The sequence below is a fragment of the Gymnodraco acuticeps genome, unplaced genomic scaffold (genome assembly GCF_902827175.1).
Source record: "Gymnodraco acuticeps unplaced genomic scaffold, fGymAcu1.1, whole genome shotgun sequence".
In the NCBI taxonomy this organism is placed as follows: Eukaryota; Metazoa; Chordata; class Actinopteri; order Perciformes; family Bathydraconidae; genus Gymnodraco; species Gymnodraco acuticeps.
The window spans coordinates 1,219,156-1,241,400 of record NW_022991818.1 but is presented as its reverse complement, the minus strand read 5'-3'; the positions used below and the strand labels follow the sequence as shown (position 1 = coordinate 1,241,400).

The following is a 22,245-nucleotide window of genomic DNA, read 5'->3' as shown; positions in this document are numbered from 1 at the left end:
TCCTGCATTTTAGCCATGCCTCATTTCGCTCTATTTGCTCTTTTCCAGCCCTGTTTTAGCAAGGGCTGATTCTGTGACGTAGCTTTAATGCAAATGAGCTGCAGCTGACCACGCCCCCCTGCAGGAGGGGGGCGTGCTCAAAGATCAGCTGCTGGGCTCTCAGAAGAGGGGGAGGAAAAGAGAGGCTCCGTCCTCCGTGTATTATTCTTATATTATTATATAGAGTCATTATTCATTTGTTTTAAAGCTCAATAAATAACGAAGAAGACCTTTGACCTGCACATTTCTAAATTTTAACGGACATGTTGACCGACGAAAAAAAATCAAACTGAAACTCTGCCGCACGGTCCCCTCGTTCCTTGGAAGAGGCGGAGAGGTTGGTGTTTTTCATCTGCTGGTGGCAAACCGGAGAGAATTACAGCGAGGGAGGGATTGCATTGAATTACAGCAGCAGGAGCAAACGCTTGCCTCGGGGAGGGAGAAAAAGAGCCAGAGCGGAGAATAAACAGAAGGGCAACCATGGAAACCATGCGCGGGAAGTCTTCTTCGCTGCTTTTGTGGCAGACTACAGCGCCACTTACAGGCCTGGCATATGTACTACAGCGTCTCCAGCGCTTTCGAGCAGCAATGGCCGGCCGTGGCCCAACCTCTCATTCCCCTGATAGGTGGAGAGTTGCCCATATAGGCGGAGCACCCCTTTTCTGACGTCAGAACAATTAACGTCTGTATCAGCTGTGTTGCAGCCCTTTTTTTAGAGATTTGGGTATGGAGGAAAAGAGAGAGGGTTGTGTTTTCTGACGCTTGGTGAGTTCCCTGACACACCGGGGACACATATTCATATATAAAAGACGTACAAAAGTGCATTTTGCATGACGGGTCCCCTTTAAGTTAGTATTAAGTTGAATGTTATGTTATAATGTTGCTTCAGCAAGTTTGGTTTGAATGGAGTTCATTTTATAGTCATTTTCTTGATTCATGATTATGTGTCTTGCATTACATTTACATAATATCTGAAATAAAGCTGACAAAGTTCACATAGCAATGCTTTTCTATACATTTACCTTGTTTCCTGAATATCCTGTGGGTGTTTGTCTTCAGTTATTGTTTAAATAAATACATTATAAGTCTATTTGTATTATAAAAGATGCTCAAATCAGGTGAGAATGTGATAAATACAAGATTTGTTGAGTAAGCAGACATCCTATTATTATCTACAGCAGTGGTTCCCAAACGGTGTGCCGCGGCACACTGGTGTGCCGTGAGGCAAGTCCGGGTGTGCCGTGGGATTTTGTGACAACCATACGTTATTATTGCAATATACAACTACACAAAAATAATTATTTTAAAATGTACTATATCAGTACTTTGTAGGTTTATATGTACGTAATCTGCGCGATTTGCGCGTCCACATCTCCACGTACAGTGCTGCATAAACATGGCTGAGTCAGCGATAACTTTCGAGGGGTGGAGGTATGCGCATTATTTTGAGTTCGTCCGAAGAATAGACAGGAATGTGACGGTGAGGTGCAAACTGTGTCCAGGCCAGAAGCTGTTATCCACTGCTGTAAATACCACGTCAAACCTCAACAAAGACCTGCAAAGAACACATGCTTTTTTGTTTATATCACGGAGTCTGTTCTTCTTCTCTGTCTTCCGGTTGTTGCCTGTTTTGAATGACAAATACACACTACCGCCACCTGCTGGTAAGGAAAGTTATTGCCACTCACGCATGCGCAGTTCGTACGTGCTCGGCGAGTAAAGTAACGAGTTACTTTATGTAGATAGTAACGAAGTAGTGTAATATATTACTTTTTAAAAAAAATATATATATAACGACCCCATCTCTGGAGTTGGCGTTCTCTACTCTGGTTTACATGAAGAACAACAGGAGGTCACGGCTCTCTGTTGAACAGGACTTGCGAGTGGCCCTCTCCTCAGTGCCACCAAGGATTACAAAATTCTGCGCGCCCCGACAGGCACATGTATCTCACTAATTTGTAAGTCGGCAAAAATATTTACAATTGCACATGTTTCAATGCTGATTGCTGAAATGTTACATTTATAATTTGTAGTTCAGGACCATGGACAATGCAGCTTCCTTGCATTGACAGTTCTCTGTGCTGAATTTCTGCTGAGTTTCCTTTGCCTCATTTTTAATGTTGTGACCTGTCTGGTTTAAATGAGTGTGTTGCTGCTTTGATGAAGCCTAATTTGATAAAGTTTCAAATTAATTTCTGAAATATTTCGTTAATAAATATTTCATGAGTAATATAGTTGTCTTTGTCACATTTTATTTGGCATTAGTAAATAATTATGCACATTTACAGATATTTTACATGATATGAGTGATAACACGTGTTATAAGGGCTATTTTGCACAATAGGTGTGCCTTGAGATTTTTACTTGTCCTTTGGTGTACCTTGGGCACACAAAGTTTGGGAACCACTGGTCTACAGTATATGCTGGTGGGAAGATGGTCAATGTAACTACACTTAATCATTAAAACATTTTTCAGATGTTATGATTTAAAAAAAACTGACAGAATAATGTTGGTTTAGAATGTGATGTTGATATAATGGTTGTAGTAAATTATATATGTGGGTACATTATTAGATGTTTTCTTGTTTTTCCAAATCATTGTTTTTTTATTGCAAGTGCTCCAATGTCAAGCTATTTCTGTTAAGTATTTGAAGATTTGTAGGGTTGTTTGCAGGTATTATTTAAAAACTTTAAAGTGATGTAACGTTTAGAGAATCATGCAGTATGTACTGTAGCAGAATGTGCATGTGTGTATAATCACACTAGCAGGTTTACAGCACAGATGGAGGGTTTAAAGAGTAGCCGCCTGAGACAATGCTCTGTGCTAACAAGTCAATTTGCAATGGGTTGTCGTCCCATCTGGCCTGTTTAATGCACACACACACACACACACACACACACACACACACACACACACACACACACACACACACACACACACACACACACACACACACACACACACACACACACACACACACACACACACACACACACACACACACCGCAAAGCAGCATGTCAACCAGCCTCTTCTTAGATTAAAACAACCGAAGACGTCTGAAAATATCTGAAGGAACTTTATCGCTCACTCTATCGAAGCTACTCAACCTCGCCCTCACTCTTTTGTGTTTGGTTTATATCAGCACATAACAAGTTTTCTCTCTTTCTCTCACGCATATTATATTATTCATCCAGCCCTCTGCTTCTTTAATCTATCCATCTCTTCATGCTTGGAAATGGTTGGAATTAGCCTAAGAACGTTTGTAAATTAAGAGGTCTTATTTTAGGAGCGGCCGACTTTGACATATATTTTACCAAAAAGAAAATAGACAAATGCAAAAATTGAGAATATCATATTTAAAAGTCTAGATTGTCAGCTACGCTTTAAAATGCAAAGCTATGTTTGAAGTTGGAGACAAAAGCGTGTCTGAACTGAAAGCCTGTTACATAACTGAGGATCTATTACCACTCACTGTACAGGGTTATGTGAGTTACCAGGGCAGTTGTTGTACTCCTTCACCCAGTCAATGGCCTACATATTAAGATTAAATGAAATATCTAATTTGTAGGGGGCCCCATTATGCTTATTTGAAGTTTCATATTTGTATTTTGTGCCATGTGACATGTTTACATTCTGCAGCACCTCTTTTCTCTGTCTGGAACCAGACTACAGTGTCTTTTTTGCAAAGAGGTCTACCTCAAGACTAGATTTTAAGCCACAACATTTTAGTTGGTCCCACAACATTAACACAACCTGACTTTATGACCAATCTTTTGTCAGCTAAAGTCTGACAGATGATCAACATTTCAACCAACCAGAAATCTATCTAATTGTCTGACAGATCAATGATTGTTCAGGCATAATTCAGGTTTTGTGTCCTAAAAACATTGTGACACCATAACGTCAGTTTGCTATGCACGGATAATGAAAAAGCATAATAACGAATAACCTGTATTTGACCAAAGATAAGGGCTGCTTGTAGGTTTACATTACACATCTATTCTGTCTGAAGCAAAGAGGAATGATCATCTCATTAAGACCTTAACCTTTACTGTTCAAGCCTGTTGGATACTGAAAAACACTTAGTTCCTGTAAACACTTCAGGCAATAAATTAGAGTTAGAGATATATCCAAACCAGCAGTAAAATACCAGTGGATCAATCATTTCAAAGCTCTATTTTCTTCAACATTATCCCTTTGTACTACACAGTCGCTACATCACTTTAAAATGTAGTTGGGTCTGTGTCCACATTTGTATTATGTGTGTACGTTTAGACTAAGTACCAACACTTGCGTGATAAACTGTGAACACAACAGTGATGAAATTAAAGCTGTGAAATTGTCTTTTGGTTTGATTCAGAAACACAAAGATAAGACAGATAAAGAGAGAGAGAGATAGAGACAAAACATATTAAATCACACAAAAGAAAAACGGCAGCTTAAATAAATACACCCTGAATTATGTACTAAGAACTAAATCAAGTATGTGTACTATTTTTTTATTGTGCACATATCTCTTCAGACTTTATGGACCTGGGTTGGGAGTAGTATGCACTGTACAGTAAATCTCCCTTCTCAGAAATACAAATACACTTTTGTATTTCATCCTTTTTTATGGATCTGCCTGAAGAAAACACACTCATACGCACAGATAGAGTCTAATGCACTGTTTTAAGATTCAACAAACTCATAAGCTAAAAGCAGTGTTTGGCTATTGGCTTTTTGTTGGCCCTCTACTAAGTTCCTTTCTGATCAAGCTGACTTTAATTTACACTAAGCTTCGATTTGTGGAGGAAAATCTGGGTTTGGAATACAAATGTCAGGTTTCAATTAAAGTTCACTTCGACCTCATACTGGATTTAATTTTGAAGGCTGTTTTTCAACAGATTTAAATGTTACCACATTATATATACATTCAATAATACCAATATTAAGTCCCTACATGTTCTAAAGATAATCACAAACACAAGTGAATTTAAATGAAGACAACAACTCACCGAGGAAAGCAGAAGGCGACACGGTGCCATTGCTCCGAGAAACCATGACGCTGATGCCAGTCTCCACAAATGGTACGGAGAACTCTACGACCTCAGACCTTTCTTCATTAATGGTGAGAGAACCGATGGCCATGTCAGCCCTGTTGGACACCACCTGGAAGACAGGACACAGGGAGTAATGTAAGGAAGGGTTAACCCTAACCCTAATTCAAGACTATGTAAAGGATATTTTTTACCAGACAAAACATTTACATTTATTTTTTAGTTAACCTGCATCACCTTATAATCTTTATTCAAATGTTGGAACACATAACATTTGTGAGTAATACCCCCTTCTACAAAGCGTGCTGTGCATAGAGGCATGCAGTATGAGAAAATAAACATCCAAAGTGAAAATACTTCACAGGCTTTGTCAATAATCTGGGGCAATGGATTGAGTTTTTCTTTTGTCTTGGCATGCAGCATGAAACTGGGCCGTGTTCCTCCTCAGAGTTGTACCGACAGCTGTAAATGAGGCTCAGGTGGTCAGAAGGTGAGGAAGTGAGGGGATTCACAGCTCTGTCATGTTTCATCTGGCAGGAAACAGAGGTTACTTGGCTGCAGCCGAGGGACTGTGGAGGTCAGAGGAGCTGGCTACTGACCAGAAGTTCTGTAGCAGATTAGTCTGAGTCTTGGCCTTGCCCCAAAAGTCTGTGAAGACAAAAGGCTCTGTGGTCCCTGACCAGAAACCACTGACACTATCCACCATGCTCTTGGAGTCACAATCCTTAAAGCCATTTTCATTCTTTCACTGTTGACATTTAAATGTTTAGCGTGATTGCTATCACCTGTCAATCGTAAAGTGGTGGCACTGAGGTGATTTGTATCTTTGAAATCTTCCATTGATTGAATTTGGGATAATGCAGGTGGTGTTTTTATCTAGGTTCAGCATGGCTTTGCTGAGAGCCGAAGGATGTACTAAGGATATACGTATGTGCTGAATAACACAAAGCTACCAAATAGTAAATAGCCATAGTTAAACGGATAGGTGTGAATAAAATAAACTGGTTGTAATAGGTGGAATAACAACAAAATAAATCTTTGTAAGTGACATGAAATGCCCCAAAGCTAATGTGTCACCTGAAATTAAGGCTATGTCACTGTTAAGTGCTGCTATGTTGTTGGAAACTGTACTCAAGAAACCTAACAAGCATGTTCAAATGGTTTATGACCAATACATCTCATCTCATCTTTTCTCCTACATTTTTAAAAGTTGCTGTCGATCAGGCTATGGATCTCAGAGCTTTCAGTGCATGAAGCTTATATTAAATAAATATATTTATATATGTGACCTGCTCTATCGACATCAGTCGGAAGTGGCAACGGTTCATTTCACAATAAAGTGGATTTGCGTAAAAAAATAGTTTTTCGGGTGTTTTGTTTGATTTTAAATAAACAAAGTCTTGGCTTTCAGAATATGAAACTTTTATTTCCAAAATCACACGATAAATACATGTTTGAAGCTTGTAAAGGGAAGAAGACAGGCACCTCTCACTCGCACTCTGCTCTTCCGCAGCGCCGCTCCCCGGCTGAAATTATGAATGTAAGGCGTATAGTAATCATAGATAACACGGCAGGGTCCGTTACAGTTTGTTTTAATCTGGTTTCAAATAAACAAAGTCTTGGCTTTCAGAATATTAAACTTGTTTCGGCAAATTCAGATGATAAATACAACTTTGAAGCTTGTAACGGCATAATTACAAGCGGAGAACGGAGTAACTTGACGTCACAGCAAGCATAACAACAGCCGGTGATTCTCGTGAGTGTTTTCCCCGGGAAACACACACACACACACACACACACACACACACACACACACACACACACACACACACACACACACACACACACACACACACACACACACACACACACACACACACACACACACACACACACACACACACACACACACACACACACACACACACACACACACACACACACACACACACACACACACACACACACACACACACACACACACACTTCTCCAGACCAGTAATCCAAACGAAAATATTTTCCCTCCGTACTACTTTGATCATTTGCTCCACTAATAATCAATCAGATCGATGGATTCCAGAGAAGAGGAATCTTTGAAGGCCTTTTCCTCAAAATGATGACTCGGTGACAGTCATTATATAATGTGACATATTTTGCTTAATATTTAGAGTACAACAACAATCCTGATATCATTAGAAAGCTAGGAATCACCTCTTTCAAACAGTGTATACAACTCAAAATGTGTCTTCGGATCAATGCTACTGATTTCGATAGAGCAGGTCACATATATGAAACACAACTAACTGCTCACTTTATTACCTTAATCAAAAAATAATTGCGCCATTGAACTTCATTTAATTAATGCAGTAAGATAGTGTTACACTTTTTAAGTTTACTTTGGGAAATCAATAGTTTGTCTTAGAAGCTTTTGGGGACATTTAAACATTTCTACGCATAAGTAGACGCATAAGTCACACTTTTCAAACCGTGTGAGATGCTGTTTCTCTGCCTGTCAAAATCAATCAATCTAATAATAATTATTCCATTAAATAAAAATAGGTCATTTACACTTGGAAAAAAAAGCTTAAAACAACACCTGTGACACTCCTGGGAGTGCTTTTTCGCTGCATATATTTTCTATTGGGAACATAAACATATTATATCCGGAAGATTCATGGTCTGAGCATGAGAAAATGTTTAGGACATAGGAAATAACTGCCATATTTGAAAGGCATTCATGTAAGGACTAAGGTCAAAAACTGGTTGAATGACATTTTGAAATACAGGGGAAATGATTATCAAAGCAAAGCCTTTCACTGAAGGTACAAGGAGACAGTAGAAGTCTAAAGTCTAATTTTACTTGTCAGGATGTAAGAGGCAAGCGCACAGGTTATATTTAAACATTTTTGTGATAACTAGGGGGTGGCTACTACCCATTGAGAATAAAACACTTTATTTCCTGCATTCTGGTGACATTTCTTTACACATTTCGTCCTGTTCTGCATCAATTTATGTTGAGATTTCTGTATGTCTATATGTTAAAAACAAATCAGGCATCAAGTGAAAATGATATATGATTTCATCACCACACATTATTTAGGCAACATTTACTCTCTCTTTTGTCTCCTATTATACTATTTTTAGCCATCTATTATAGGTCTCAGATATATACTATACTATATTCTCAGCTAAATGCTTCCGTGATTAAACGCCATATTTCAATGTTCTAAACCACATCAAGGATTATTTCTGAAATAGTATGGAGCTCAAATGCTTTTTATCTCACAGGTTTACCAAAAGGTGAGTATATCCAGCTTTTTTACACATACTCTCACCAGTACAGCGTTAGTTCTGAGTGTTAGCGATGCTTGCTAATGTAAACAAAGACCACATTACGTCCAAAACACGTTGCGCAGTGTTTCTGATACAGCAATATTTCTGATACAGCAATATTTCTGATAGGGCCGTGGGCGTAAAGCCAGCCCACATTTGAGTAATCTCGTCATGACTGCAGCAAATCTGGATCATCTCCCTTGAACCCCCGTTTTTAGAGATGTGGGTAAGGAGGAAAGAGAGAGGGTTGTATTTTCTGACACTTTGTGAGTCTCCTTACACACCGGGGACACATATTTATGTATAAAATACATCAAAAAGTGCATTTTGCCTAATAGGTGACCTTTAATGTGCAAGTGGCACTTATTCATGTCATTGAATAAATACACTTATCGCTATTTATAAACCCCTTAACTTAAGTTGCTGTGTTTAAGCAAGATGTTTGCTCATCTTCAAAATGTTTTAAACATTCAAAACACCCATATCTAGGTTCTGGAGGATTTTTGTAAAGTTTCAATTCTGTCCAACCAAAATATCGGGAGGGACGTATATCTGGGATCTTTATTTGATACTACACAATTGCTAAGATTTTTTAATACAAATAAATAAAAAATGGTTGAGTTGAGTGATGAAAGCAATGCAAGCGAGAAACCACAATTTTGTTTCTTCTTCTTTTTGTATTGTTAATACAGGTTGCTGGTGTGGATTGAAAACGATTACTGCTGCAGGTAGAAAGAAACTACGGTGACTAGCATTTCAGAAAAAAACTACCGCATTTCAAACATTACGGAAAGGGTATTCCTTTAAGCCCTGTCACACTGTCCTAAAATTGACACCAGATGGACACACGATAAAGGAAATGTTCAAATTGGGCTCTGATCGTAACAACATCGGGCCATTCGTGAGGGCAAAAAATAATTTTTTCAAAGTCACAGACACATTGGATCAACCTATGGATTAACCTTCAGCCGCGTTCTTTCTCGTTTTAATGCCATTGAACACGACGTTTGATCAGAATAACAGCTAAGGTGAGCATAGCTCTGTGTTTTGCTACCTAAAGCTACGTCGTGTGTTGTCTGTATTTGCTTCTATAATCTGTGGACTCTCAGGATGTTATCTAAGCTTGTTTTTGCAGATCCAATCAGTATATTGATCGGTATAGCTAGAGTTCTGTGCTAACGGCCTTAAGATGTTTTCGCTCGTGGCTAATTCAGAGGCTCAGCGTTAGCTTTGTGTTTTTTTGTTGCAAAAAAACAAACAAAAAAGATCAGTTAGCTAAGTTTCTTCCCGTTACTTTTCCCGGGTCGCCGAGGGTGCTGGCGTTGTTTGTTCGCAGCTCCTTCGCCCCAAATATTGTACTTTAGTCCAGATCAGAACCTCTCCTGCCTGGCTCTCTACTTTTGAAACGTCAGTCATCAGCCAAAATAGCAGCATCTCTCTATCGAATCGACACAGAACTTTGTGTTGTCATCTCCTACTTGCTGGCTCTTTCCTGCTCACTGGTCCCTAGCCCGCTAGCTAGCTAGCATTATCGGACCTAGCAGGCTGCTACCTAGATGCTCCACGGCTCCCTGAAGTCTGCTGAGCTAACATTTCTGTCTCCACCCCAACTCCACCCTAACTCCGCGGGTCGTGTGGGTCTTCCCATCCCGCTGCGATCAGCCGGCTTCCCCGCTGACATCGTCTATCCCTGCCGACTACAGCCGGTGGCTATCTCTGCACCAGGCTGTCAGCCCCTCATACGATTCTCCTCCGGAAACCACTGGAATTATTCTCCTGATATGCTGTGGACCATCCTTCTCATTTTATCTGGACTCACACCGCTCCTTCTTCCACGGTCATCCGGCTCCTGGTCTCTGCTGCCCGGGTCCCCAGCATTAGCTAGCTCCGTGCTAGCGCCACTTCACTGGATCATGCCGCCGCTCTACTCCCTGTCAGATCTCCACTCCTTTAATAACCGCCTGCCTCCGGACTGCATGGACATCCTCGCAGATAATGAAATACTCCGCAAACGCCGTCCTCCACACAGAGGCTCTGGCCGTACGTTTTTATTTCATTCCACGTCTCCACACTCTATCCCGTCCATTCGGTCCTGTCAAACGCCCACACTACGCCATCACAACAAACAACAAGTGAATCTGACCAATCTCCTTCCACTCCCCCGGTCCACACAACCCCTCCCAATGCAACGTCACCTCAAAGCAGCCCTGCTCAATACACGCTCCATCCACAATAAAAGCCACATTCTGAATGAATTCGTTAAAGACAATAACCGGGACTTTCTGTATCTGACCGAAACATGGCAAAAACCCCTGGACTATTTTTCTTTAAATCAAATCACCCCAGCAGGATTCACATACATTGACAAACCTCGCCCACAAGGGCGGGGTGGTGGTATAGCTGCAATTATCAGAAAGGAAATAAAAGCTACCATAATCCCGTCCCTGATGTTTCTTCATTTGAACACCTGATCTTCAAACTCTCTGGTCCCACTCCCCTGGTCACAGCCATCATATACCGTCCCCCGAAGCCAAACCCCTCCTTTCTCTCCGATCTCTCTGACATTCTCACTCAGCTTTCTGCCATATCCCCATCTGTTCTCCTCTTAGGTGATTTTAACATTCATGTTGACGACCCGACCTGCAAATATGCCTCTGAATTTAAGGAAACCCTTCACTGCTGCAACTTCTCTCAATACATCAACTTCCCAACACACAGCCGTGGTCACATCCTGGACTTGGTCTGCTCCACTGGTCTCACCATCCATCATCTGTCCAGCCTCAATCTCCACATCTCTGATCACCTGGCCATCATCATGGACATCAACATCCCCATCCCCGCCCAAAAGCAAAAACGCACAATAACCTACAGAAATCTCAAATCCATCTCACCTTCAGCAATCACTGCCTCCATTACCTGCAAGATGTCTGTCTCCCCCCCCCACTTTCTGAAAACCCATCTGAACTTGTGGACTATTATAACAGCACCCTCTCCTTCTGTCTCAATGAACTGGCCCCCACAAAAACAAAAAATGTCTCTTTCATACACTCCGCCCCCTGGTATACCCCGAACTCCGCCAAATGAAATCAAGGAAACGTCAACTTGAACACCAACACAAGAAAACCACACTAACAGTCCATCTTCAAATCTACAAAGACTATCTCCAGCAGTACAGTAACGCACTCAAAGCAGCCCGGTCTAATTACTACTCACAACTCATTCAGTCTGGCTCCAGCAACCCCAAGCGTCTGTTCTCCACCATCAGCAAACTTCTCAAACCCTGTGACAACGCCACCTCGTCCTTCACCACAGAACAGTGCAACTCCTTCCTCTCGTTTTTCCAAACCAAAATCAGCAACATTTACAGCAATCTGACACCCTCATCAGCACCCCCCACCTCCCCTCCTGGCTCCCCCCCCTTCACCTCACAGCCCCTGTCCCACTTCTCCCCTGTGACCCCCATGCAACTGTCCGACTTCATGACTGGAATTAACTCCACCTGCACACTTGACCCAATGCCCTCCAAATTTGTTAAAGAGAGCCTCCCTGCCATCTCCCAACTCATCGCCACCATCATTAACTCCTCCCTCAGATCTGGATCAGTTCCCCCCTCTCTCAAACTGGCTGCTGTCACACCCATTCTCAAAAGACCTGGACTCACACCTGACATCATGTCCAACTTCCGGCCCATCTCAAATATCCCCTTTCTGTCAAAAATACTTGAACATGTTGTTGCCTCACCACTTAAAGCCCACCTCAGCTCCAATGATCTCTTTGAGCCATTTCAATCCGGTTTCCGATCAAAACACAGCACAGAAACAGCTCTTCTGAAAATCACAAACGACCTCCTCCTCTCCTCTGACTCCGGCAACCTGAACATCCTCATCCTCCTCGACCTCACCGCAGCATTCAACACCATCAACCACACCATCCTGCTGTCCCTCCTCGAATCATCACTCAACATCACTGACACTGCATTCTCCTGGCTGAAATCCTACCTCACCGACAGACATCAGTTTATCAACATCAACAACTGCACCTCCTCCACTGCTCCTCTGTCCCAAGGTGTCCCCCAGGGTTCGGTGCTTGGCCCCCTCCTCTTCATCCTCTACATGCTCCCCCTTGGCAAAATAATTAGTCGCCACAACCTTCAATTTCACTGCTACGCAGATGACATCCAACTTTATATCTCAACAAAAACCATCACCCCCACAACACACTCTACTCTCACCAACTGTGAGCATGGATGCAAACAAACTATCTCCAACTGAACAGTGCCAAATCAGACATCATCATCATCGGCCCCCCATCCCGTATCAACGACATCCAGAATTTCAACTTCACCATTGACAGCCACACTCTATCTCCCCCCTCACATCCGCAACCTCGGAGTCATCTTCGACAGTCAGCTCAAATTCAACCACCACATCAATCACATCACCAGGACCGCCTTTTTCCACCTCAAAAACATTGCCCGTCTCCGCCCATCACTCTCCTCCTTTGCTGCTGAAACCCTGCAATAGCATCCTCTACGGCAGGGGTAGGCAAGTAAGTTTGGCCTTGGGCCATTTTTTTGTTGAGCCACAAGATGGCGGGCCAGAACATAATCAAAGCCTAATTCAAGGAATTTATTTTGGTAAGAGGGTAAGAGCCCCTGTTCCCCGGTTCAGAAAGAACGCTGATATCGCTGATAACCGTCCCCATCAACACTCTGATGCGCAGTCAGATCCGCTGATTGGCTAGACCCGCCCAAAGGGAGGCTCGTCCTCTCTAGCCCAAGCCCCCAGGAAGTGCGCCGGTGTCAGTACCAGATATGTTCGGGCTACCAGATATGTTCGGGTGTATTTCCGTCGCATCCGTCATCCGTCATATTCGTCATATTTTACGGCAACTCAAGAGGGCCATCACGGTCAAATTCCGAACATTTAAACATAGCCGACACTTCATTCTTTACTTTGTCCGTTATTATATGTAGGAGATATTAATTTGTTCTCCGTCATGTTGTTTCCATAGCAACAACTTCAAACAATAACAACTAACCGCTAGCCGCAAAGCTAGCATCACAGCCACTGCTCCGTTTTCAGAGACTTTGCACACGTTTTTCACAAACATGTTCACACGCTAGGAGTACTTCCACTAGCTTCGTCTTGATCTGTAGATGTGATTTGATGTGTCGTGTGTCCCCCAACTCCTCTCCAAAGTTCAGATATTTAATAAAATACTCAGGGGAGTTTCCTGAATGTTCATGCCAAAAGCCAAGCACTAGGCCCTGGGTAAATTAAGAGGCTGATCTCGGGCACTTTTGTCCACTTTCCCTGGTGGTAGAAACTCAAGCCAGACATCCCTGGAATCGTCTCAGAGAGTAGATGATCAGTGGGGCCTTGTTTTTACTGAATGATGTGTTTTTGTATGGGGAATTCAAATATGAGCTTATTTTTAGGATTTTCGGAGACTTTGCACACGTTTTCACAAACATTTTCACGCTTCGTCTTGATCTGTAGATGTGATTTGATGTGTCGTGTGTCTCCCAACTGCTCTCCAAAGTTCAGATACTATATAAAAATACTAAAAGGTAAATAAAACATTAAACATAATGACAAAATAACAACCTGAAAGATATGTATTCTATCTACACATTTCGTAATTATCTAATCTAGTGGCCTTATAAAAGTGTTGGCTAAAGTAATGCAGAATATATATATTTTTGAATTGTAAATAATTAGAAACATTATTTATGTGCACAAGTACATGGGACCCCACCATAGCACCCCACACATAACAAGCTGTCCCGAGTTCCTCCGGCTGCAGTTCCGCAGACGGCCAGTGTGTGGCAGCAGAGCGCTGGAAGCAGAGGGAGGTGAGTATATGACGGATATGACGGAAATACACCCTAACATATCTGGTAGCCCGAACATATCTGGTACTGACTCAGATGAAAATATTCGTGCTGGCCAAACGGCGGTACTACACTTCCGTTTGGTTACCAGGCCCGGAAACACTTTTTCCCATTGACTTACATGGGGAAAGAGTGGTCTGTAACTCGTTGGATAATTTTTAAAAAACTAAATAAACTACTCAGTATGAACACTTGTATAGTCCTTATTAAAAACATTCGTTCCTCAAGTTGTAATAATGTGCTAATAACGTTATTCTGAGAGTTATTTCCCTCTGCATTATGAACGCGCATCTAGCCCACGGGACCGCGCCGCCCGGCACGTTCATGTTACGTGTCCCGACCAATCAGAGCACACTGTGCTCACAGGGAGGGTGGGGGCTGAAGCTATTGGAGCTACAACGAGCCGTTAAAGGCAGAGAGTGAAATTCAGTGAATACACGTAGTTTACAGAGATGCTGTATGAGAAACCAATGTGAGTTGCGTTTATCTTTACCCATGGATGCACAATAAGAACGGATCCATATCGTCTTACTGCCATCCCACGGAGCTGTAATAATGGATATATTGCACATGTTTGCTGTAATTCATTATCATACTACATGGGCTGTATGATTACATCTTGTACCGTAAATGTTGTATTAAATAAAGTTAATATTACCGACATTATTAACGTCCCTGTAGCTTCGTATTGCACTAAGAAGCTTATTGCACTGTAGGCCTATATAAATATATATATATACAGTGCAATAATTATTTCATGCTAAATGAAGCTCTGTTGGATATCACTAGATCCTGTTACAGCGTAATATAAGTACATAACGATTGATGTGTACATTAGCATCATTACTAGCTAGCCGCTAGCTGCTAACTGCCGCCTCGTTCATATCTAATCCATGATAACAACAATCCATTACCATGCTGTCATGAACGCGCGGTGCTGTTACGTGTACGCAAATTGACGTGCTTGATGTGAACGAGCATTTTGGTTAAAGTTGCGCATGCTCTATGAGCGCACATACGGGTACTTCTCAGGCATGCTGGGTAATCTGTGACGTTTCACTCTCTCAAAAGGTGGGTCATTTTATCATCATGCGCTAATGAGCAGCTCTCATAGGAATGAATGAGGCCCCGCCTCCCACGCTGTATCCAGTTCTTATTATACATCCATGCTCTAGCCCCATTTCAGTCCCAAAGCCAGGGCTATTATCTGTATTGTAACAGACTTATCTTTTAAATTGAGGTGTAGTTATTGTTCTCTTCAAAGTTTATTTTTCTCTGAAATTTTAGGGAGGATGGTCCTCCCTTTCCTCAATGGACGAGCCTCCACTGAGTAAAGTAGAGTTATTAACTAGGTAGCAGTGTTATTTTACATATTTTGATAAGTATTGTCAAGTTCTCTGGTTTTTTGGCATTTATTTGAGTGTTTGCCCACATTTGAGAGGCTTGAGGGGCAACAGAGAATCCTTTTTCCTTTTCTTTATTTCAACTTTTCAAGGACACATTAGGATTCTTTCAGGTTGAAAACCTTTAAAAAGTATCAAAGGACAAAATAAATCAATTACAGCATGTTTTGCTTTGCAATTTAATATATTATAACCTAAATTAATCAGTAACCAAGTATTTTACTCAAACTCAATGTATTTAATAGTTAAATAAGTACTTTAATTGACCTGGTTCCCCACAACCACACATTTGCCATATGTGACCCGCTCTATCGAAATCAGTCGGAAGTCGCAACGGCTCATTTCAAAATAAACGTGGATTTGCGTAAAAAACTAGTTTTTCGGGATTCGGGTGTTTTGTTTGATTTTAAATAAACAAAGTATTGGCTTTCAGAATATGAAACTTTTATTTCCAAAATCACCCGATAAATACATGTTTGAAGCTTGTAATGGGAAGATGACAGCTCTCCCTTGCCACTCTGCTCTTCCACAGCACCGCTTCCCCTCCCTCCGCTGACATTATGAATGTAAGCGGATATGTCGGGACAGAATTTATTTTACCGGACAAATTTGAAACTTACCGGTCATGTTTCAATAATAATAAGAATTGTGTAGCAAAGTTTCCGTTAGCAGGTAATCACCGGACTATGACAGGATATGCTGATGTTTAAAACTCAGTTAATGGGAGTAATTTTTATATTGCTTCAGTTTATAATCGTTACCGATTAACCGCCAAATCAGATTCATTTTTCAATAAATGATTCCACAAACAACATAATTATTACATTCAAACAAACTACTTGTAGTAGATGAAGTACATTATTCAAAAGTTTACATTAACTTTGGATAATAACACGGGAGAAACGGATCCTCTCTTTTCCCCTCTCCCTCTCTCTCTCTCCTGACAGCCCGTCAGTTTCTCATGCAGCACGCTAAACAGTGGCCCCCCCCCCCCAACCTCACAGACCTGCTGCACCACCACACCCCTTCCCGCTGCCTCCGCTCATCAGAAGCCAACCTCCTATCCATCCCCACCCGCATCAATCACCGGACCTGGGGGGACAGAGCCTTCTCCGTCGCTGCCCCCTGCCTCTGGAACTCACTCCCACAACCCATCAGAGCCTGCACTGACCTCACCACTTTCAAAAAACGTACAAAAACTCACCTCTTCAATCATGCTTTTAATGTGTGATTGTTTTTGTATTATTTGACTTTAACTATATATTTATTTGTTGTTCCTTTATTTTATTTTATCTTCACTATATCTGTAAAGCGTCTTTGAGCACCTGTAAAAGCGCTAACAAATTAAATCTAGTATTATTATTATTACATAGATATGAAACATTCATAGTTTATTAAATATTAAGAAGCCCTCAGACGCTGTTTCCTGCAGATGATGCGTTTCCCGCCCGGGGGCAGGTCGATGGAGTTCAACAGGTTAAGCCATCGTATGACCACCGGTGGAGTTTCTCAGGCTCCGGCAGCAACTTCGTGAGCGGTGGTAAAATCTTTGGCATGCGAAAAAATTGCCGAAGGAGCTTGCGAAGGTTCATCGTGTTTAAATCGTGTGTCCATTTTGCCTTTCGTAAGGCCCTCGTGAGGGCATCTTGTCAAATCGTGTCATCTTCGTCTGATCATCAGTGCCATCTGGCATTTTTTCGCCTCACGAAGACAATAGGAAGGAAACAAGAAGCTGCCCGATTGTCTTAGTAAGGCAACACGACTACGTGAAGCCCTCGCAATGCCGTCGTGTAGCCATCGTATTATAGTACAATGACATCGAGATGGGACCCCGGTGTGCAATGTTTCCTTGTAGATCGCTTCTCTGGTTGTTTTATTGCACAACAAAATCATGTAAACATATTATGTAAATAACCCAATTTGTGTTCTGTGAAACTGAAAAGGATATTACGTTGTTTTTGTTGACTTTCGTTGCAGTTGTATGTCTTAAATGTAATTTAGGTTAACTTCCTGTTTTATTTAGATGCTTTTATTTTGAAGGCGAGTTTACGCTGTTGACAGGAAGTTGTTGTTGCTATGCAAACAACATGACGGAGACAACTTAATATCTTCTACATATAAAGACGGAGAAAGTAAAGAACAAAGTCTGAAAATATCAGTGACAATTTTTATTATATACAATCTCAAGTTTCCAAAATGTAAAGTCCCATAGTACTTTAACATGATTGTTTTTGTTACTTTCGTTGCAGTTGTATGTCTTGAATGTAATGTAAATGTTGCCTTTGTGTGTGGTTCGGGCGCCATCGTGTGGCCTTCTGTATAGGCATCGTACTCGCTTCGGCTGTTGCTTTGCCGTTGACCAACTTCGGGGCCATCTTCGTGCAAGATTCACAATTCCATATTCGTGTGTCCATCTTGTGTCAATTTCGGGACAGTGTGACAGGGGCTTTAGGGAGAACACTTCTTGTTTGTAATTGGACAGAGCCAGCCGGAGAACCACTGCTGTGATTGGTTGTTTAGCTGCCAGTCAAGAACTTACGCTTCGTGATTGGTCAGCACCCGACATCGCCACATATTTCCTGTTTGGTACTATTCAGCTGTTTCTGCACAAATATTAGGGTGCATTCACACCTAATAGTCCGTTTTCTGGTGAGCACCAGACCACAGTTTGTTACATTGTTTCATTTTTCAGAAGGTTCGGTTTGCGTTCACACGGGCAAAACTCAAATGGACTATAAACTTTAAACACAAGTCATGTGCACAGAAATGCTGTTCAACCATTGGTCAGACATTAAGGGGGTAAAAACGCAAATCCCGGCAATTTCTACCGGAGCCTCCGCCATGAAGCATCGGCACTTTCGGCAGGTTATTCTCATGCTGCTGTTAATCTGGAGATCAACAGACACTAGCGGCCCGCGCATATGATTATATAATCAGACAACGTCCGTTAAAAAACATTATAACTGTATATAATGAGAGACGTTCTGCAGTAAGGAGGGGCGTTTCACCGACGACAGGTGTTCTTACTTTTATGTAGCTGACGGAGAATTCTTACTTTATACGACACTGTTCAACACTTAATTCTGCTTCACTCTTTAACTTAACAACCGCGGATGTCTTGAAAGACTCTTTCGCTAAAGATTTTTGAAGACATCCGCGTTCTTGTGACACGTAAATTGACTACGCTTCCTATGTTTTGGTGCGAATGCGCCGTTCACACCAGCAATTAACCGCTCCAGAGTTCGCAAGCATGCGCTCTGAGACTACCTATTTTAGCGGACCATAGTCCGGTTGTTTAGTTCACTTAAGAGGTCTCGGATTGTGTTCACACCGACCCAAATTAACCGCACCAAGCGGCTAAACGCACCAGGGTTCGATTCAACCGGACTATACAAGGCAGGTGTGAACGCACCCTTAAACTGAGTTGGAAATAATGGAAGAAGAGATGGAGATCAAAATGGAATATTTTAACAAAGGATATCAGCCTGTCCTCCACCAAAAAACTACCAAATGGGTGATTGTCACGAACTTGGTGTAACATGAGCCAAAACAGTTCGATGCAGATTTTGAAAATAATTGTTCTCATTAGTATCAACCAGGTTCAAAATGAACTAGCCCTAGTAAAAGAAAAGTTCTGTATATGTTTTAAAACACATTTTTAGAGAGTTTTAACGAGTCATTGACCAAATAAATTCATTACCGTAACACATTTTCAATTGATGATAACTAAATATTTGAGTAAATGTTTGGCATTTTATTTTTTAACGTATGCTGCTGTCAATAGTCACAAGTAGTCACATAGTGTAATAATTCAGGTAAATATATAATAATATAATAATTTTAGTTATTAACTTCATTACCGTAACACAATTTTATGTTCCACACATTGACTTTTACTGTGGTGTAAATTGTACAATTGATTGAAAAAAGACAATTTTAAAATATGAACAGACATACCAAACATTTCCTGTACAAAATGAACATTTGAAGGTTTTCCATATTCCTATCAAAATATTAACTTATTAAGGAAGTGTTATGGTAATGAACAGAGCATGTCGGTAATGAAAAGCTTTTGTTATGATAATGACCTTACATGGAGAAGAGATATACTATTGCTTTATAAATACTTTCGCTTTACGTATATATTCACACACACACAATTTTGAATTGCACCGTTACTTTTATATACTGTCTCTTTACACACACAATAGCCAATAGTAACGTAACGTTTGTTACATGATACATAATGTACCTGTATACAATCACCGCTGCCGGCAGGGACATCGCTCCTTGCATGGTCCTTGGAAAATGCGGTAGTGTTTTTCCACTCTAAACTTTTCCAGGGCTCTGTAGAAGTCAAACTGTTCAATGGGTGGTCCTTCAATGCAGATTCAGTCGAGATTTTCTGCTTTTATTCTTGCCCTGCCCTTGGTCTTTATGCGATTTTGAATGCTGAATCCACGTCCGCACCACACCGTGCTCATTAGAATGACCGAGATTGCAGCCAGGAGCTTTGTGGTTTCAGGTAGGAAGCCAGCATGTTGTGTAGCCATGATCTTCACCAACTCCTGGAAGGAATTGTTGCTGTAGTTTGCATGGACCAGCTCCTTAAAAGGTGACCACTCTGCGCTGCAGGTGTCCGTGTCAACGATAGGTTCCCGTCCCGCTGGGCACAAGTGATCCAGGATGGTCTGCATCTCATCGCGTCCAAATCGCGCACGTTCAGTGTTGTCCCGTGGCAGACACCATGGGTCAAATATGCGAAAAGCGGAAAAGAGGCCGATGTCGGGGAAACGATCTTCAATATCTGGATGAGGGTGTCGAGGAAGCGCTGCCTTACACCATCCACGGCCTGCCGCATCGCCCTGGTGGCCTTTATCTTTCTCCCTTAAAATACATCTTGCCGTTTTTCTCCACAATGTTGGCCAAGAATTCTTGGAATTTTAGGCCGCCTTCATCTCCAATCTGCATGACTCACAGCGCATTGATCGTTGAGGTTACAGCAGGCTGAACGTCATCAGTGTCCAGGATGACATGCATTTCTTTAAGCCGTGCTTGCCGAGAGCTGCTGTTGGAGAAGTATCCATAGATGCTGCCCACCGTCCTCTGGTAGCGCTGGAGGGATGGAATTGCCACAGCAGCCTGCTGGGCACAGAAGTTTAGCTTATGTGCAGCGAAGTGTGTGCCACCGATGGCTGGGTTTTCCCTTTTTAAAACGCGCCCCGAACCCATTTTCTCTTCCAGTCATAACCGCTGCCCCATCTGTACGGACGCCAGTTATGTCGTTCAGGTCGATGTTGTAATTTTGCAACTGCTCCTTAATGGTTTGCGTTACGGTAGGCAGCAGTCACATGCAGTATCTTTGTGTTGCACAAGTAGTGGGTTTCTAAGTCACCGTCATTTATTAGGTTAACATATGTGCAAAGAAGCTTTTCCACCGAAATGTCCGTGGACTCGTCAGTCATGAGCCCCTTGAATGTTGAGTTATTTAACTTTGCAATGAAATCCTCCTTCAGCACAATACGGCGCACTGCATGTCCTGCACTATGTCGTTGTGAGGGCGTTCTCTGAAACTCGCAGTTCTGCCAAGGTTTCACATCCCTGCAGAATGCACAGTTCATTCAAGCTTTTGTTTTTGTGTGTCAGCAACAGTTCTTTTGCCAGGTAATACACGTTCCTCTTGGCCGCAATTACCGCCTTTGATCTGGCACAGACCATTCGATTAACGGCAACTTGAATGTTGTTTCTCAGTAAATGCTGTGCATCTAGCACTGCTTTGTGATCCACCCCCTTTATGTGCATCTCTATAGTCTTCACCCTGAAGTTGGACGTCCCCGAGGTGAACACGTTGTGCTTTTTTTCCCTTACACATAGTGTGCAATACATTTTATGACTTTGTTTATTATAGCACAACCACGGGAACTTCATTTTCCAGGTTCCGACAAACTTCCTTTTGTTGTGGCTGACCGGTTTCTCTTCGTGGCTACGGGTTGTAGAAGTGACATTGTCAGATGGCGTAGGCTCTGGATGGGGTGGGAGGCTAGATGACGACAACTCCGGCCCCGGGGCACCTGCACGGGCGGGGGATGCTGGCGGAGGACTAGGAATGGCGGCAACTCAGGCTCGGGCTGAGAGCCAACGGCAAGGCTCGCTGGCAGTACACTTTTTTCCGTCACAGGAGAACCGGCTTTGTTGGCAGCGAAAAAAATCACACCAGCCCTCCTTTGCCCCTCCAACAGAGGGATGTCATTTTCCTTTTTGTCATTTAAACCAGGGGGTTCCCAAAGTGTGGGAAGGTGAGCCTCCCCTCAGAGAACATAATCCAGCCGCGCCCCCCCTCCCAATTATTATTGCTATTATTATTGTTGCTATAATGCAGGGGTATTCAATTGCATTGCAAAGAGAAAATGTAAGGTGAGAAAATGTCATAAAATGCTCTGTTTTCGCTACCTTCCTATTTTTTGATTGGCTGAGCGTCACCTCCTTAAAACAATTAAACAATAGCTTTTTTAAAACCTCTTTATCTTTATGTT

The 22,245-nt window shown here is 42.0% G+C and overlaps 1 protein-coding gene across 5 annotated transcripts in view; it reads right to left on the bottom strand.

Moving 5' to 3' along the window:
- The window catches only part of grin2da (glutamate receptor, ionotropic, N-methyl D-aspartate 2D, a), a 408,557-nt gene that overhangs the window by 54,628 nt on the left and 331,684 nt on the right, over positions 1 to 22,245 (bottom strand). For all 5 annotated transcript variants that reach the window (XM_034199694.1, XM_034199696.1, XM_034199693.1 and 2 more), the window contains one exon: positions 5,039 to 5,192. In XM_034199694.1, the coding sequence (XP_034055585.1) occupies positions 5,039 to 5,192 (154 nt within the window). The remainder of the gene's footprint in view (positions 1 to 5,038; positions 5,193 to 22,245) is intronic.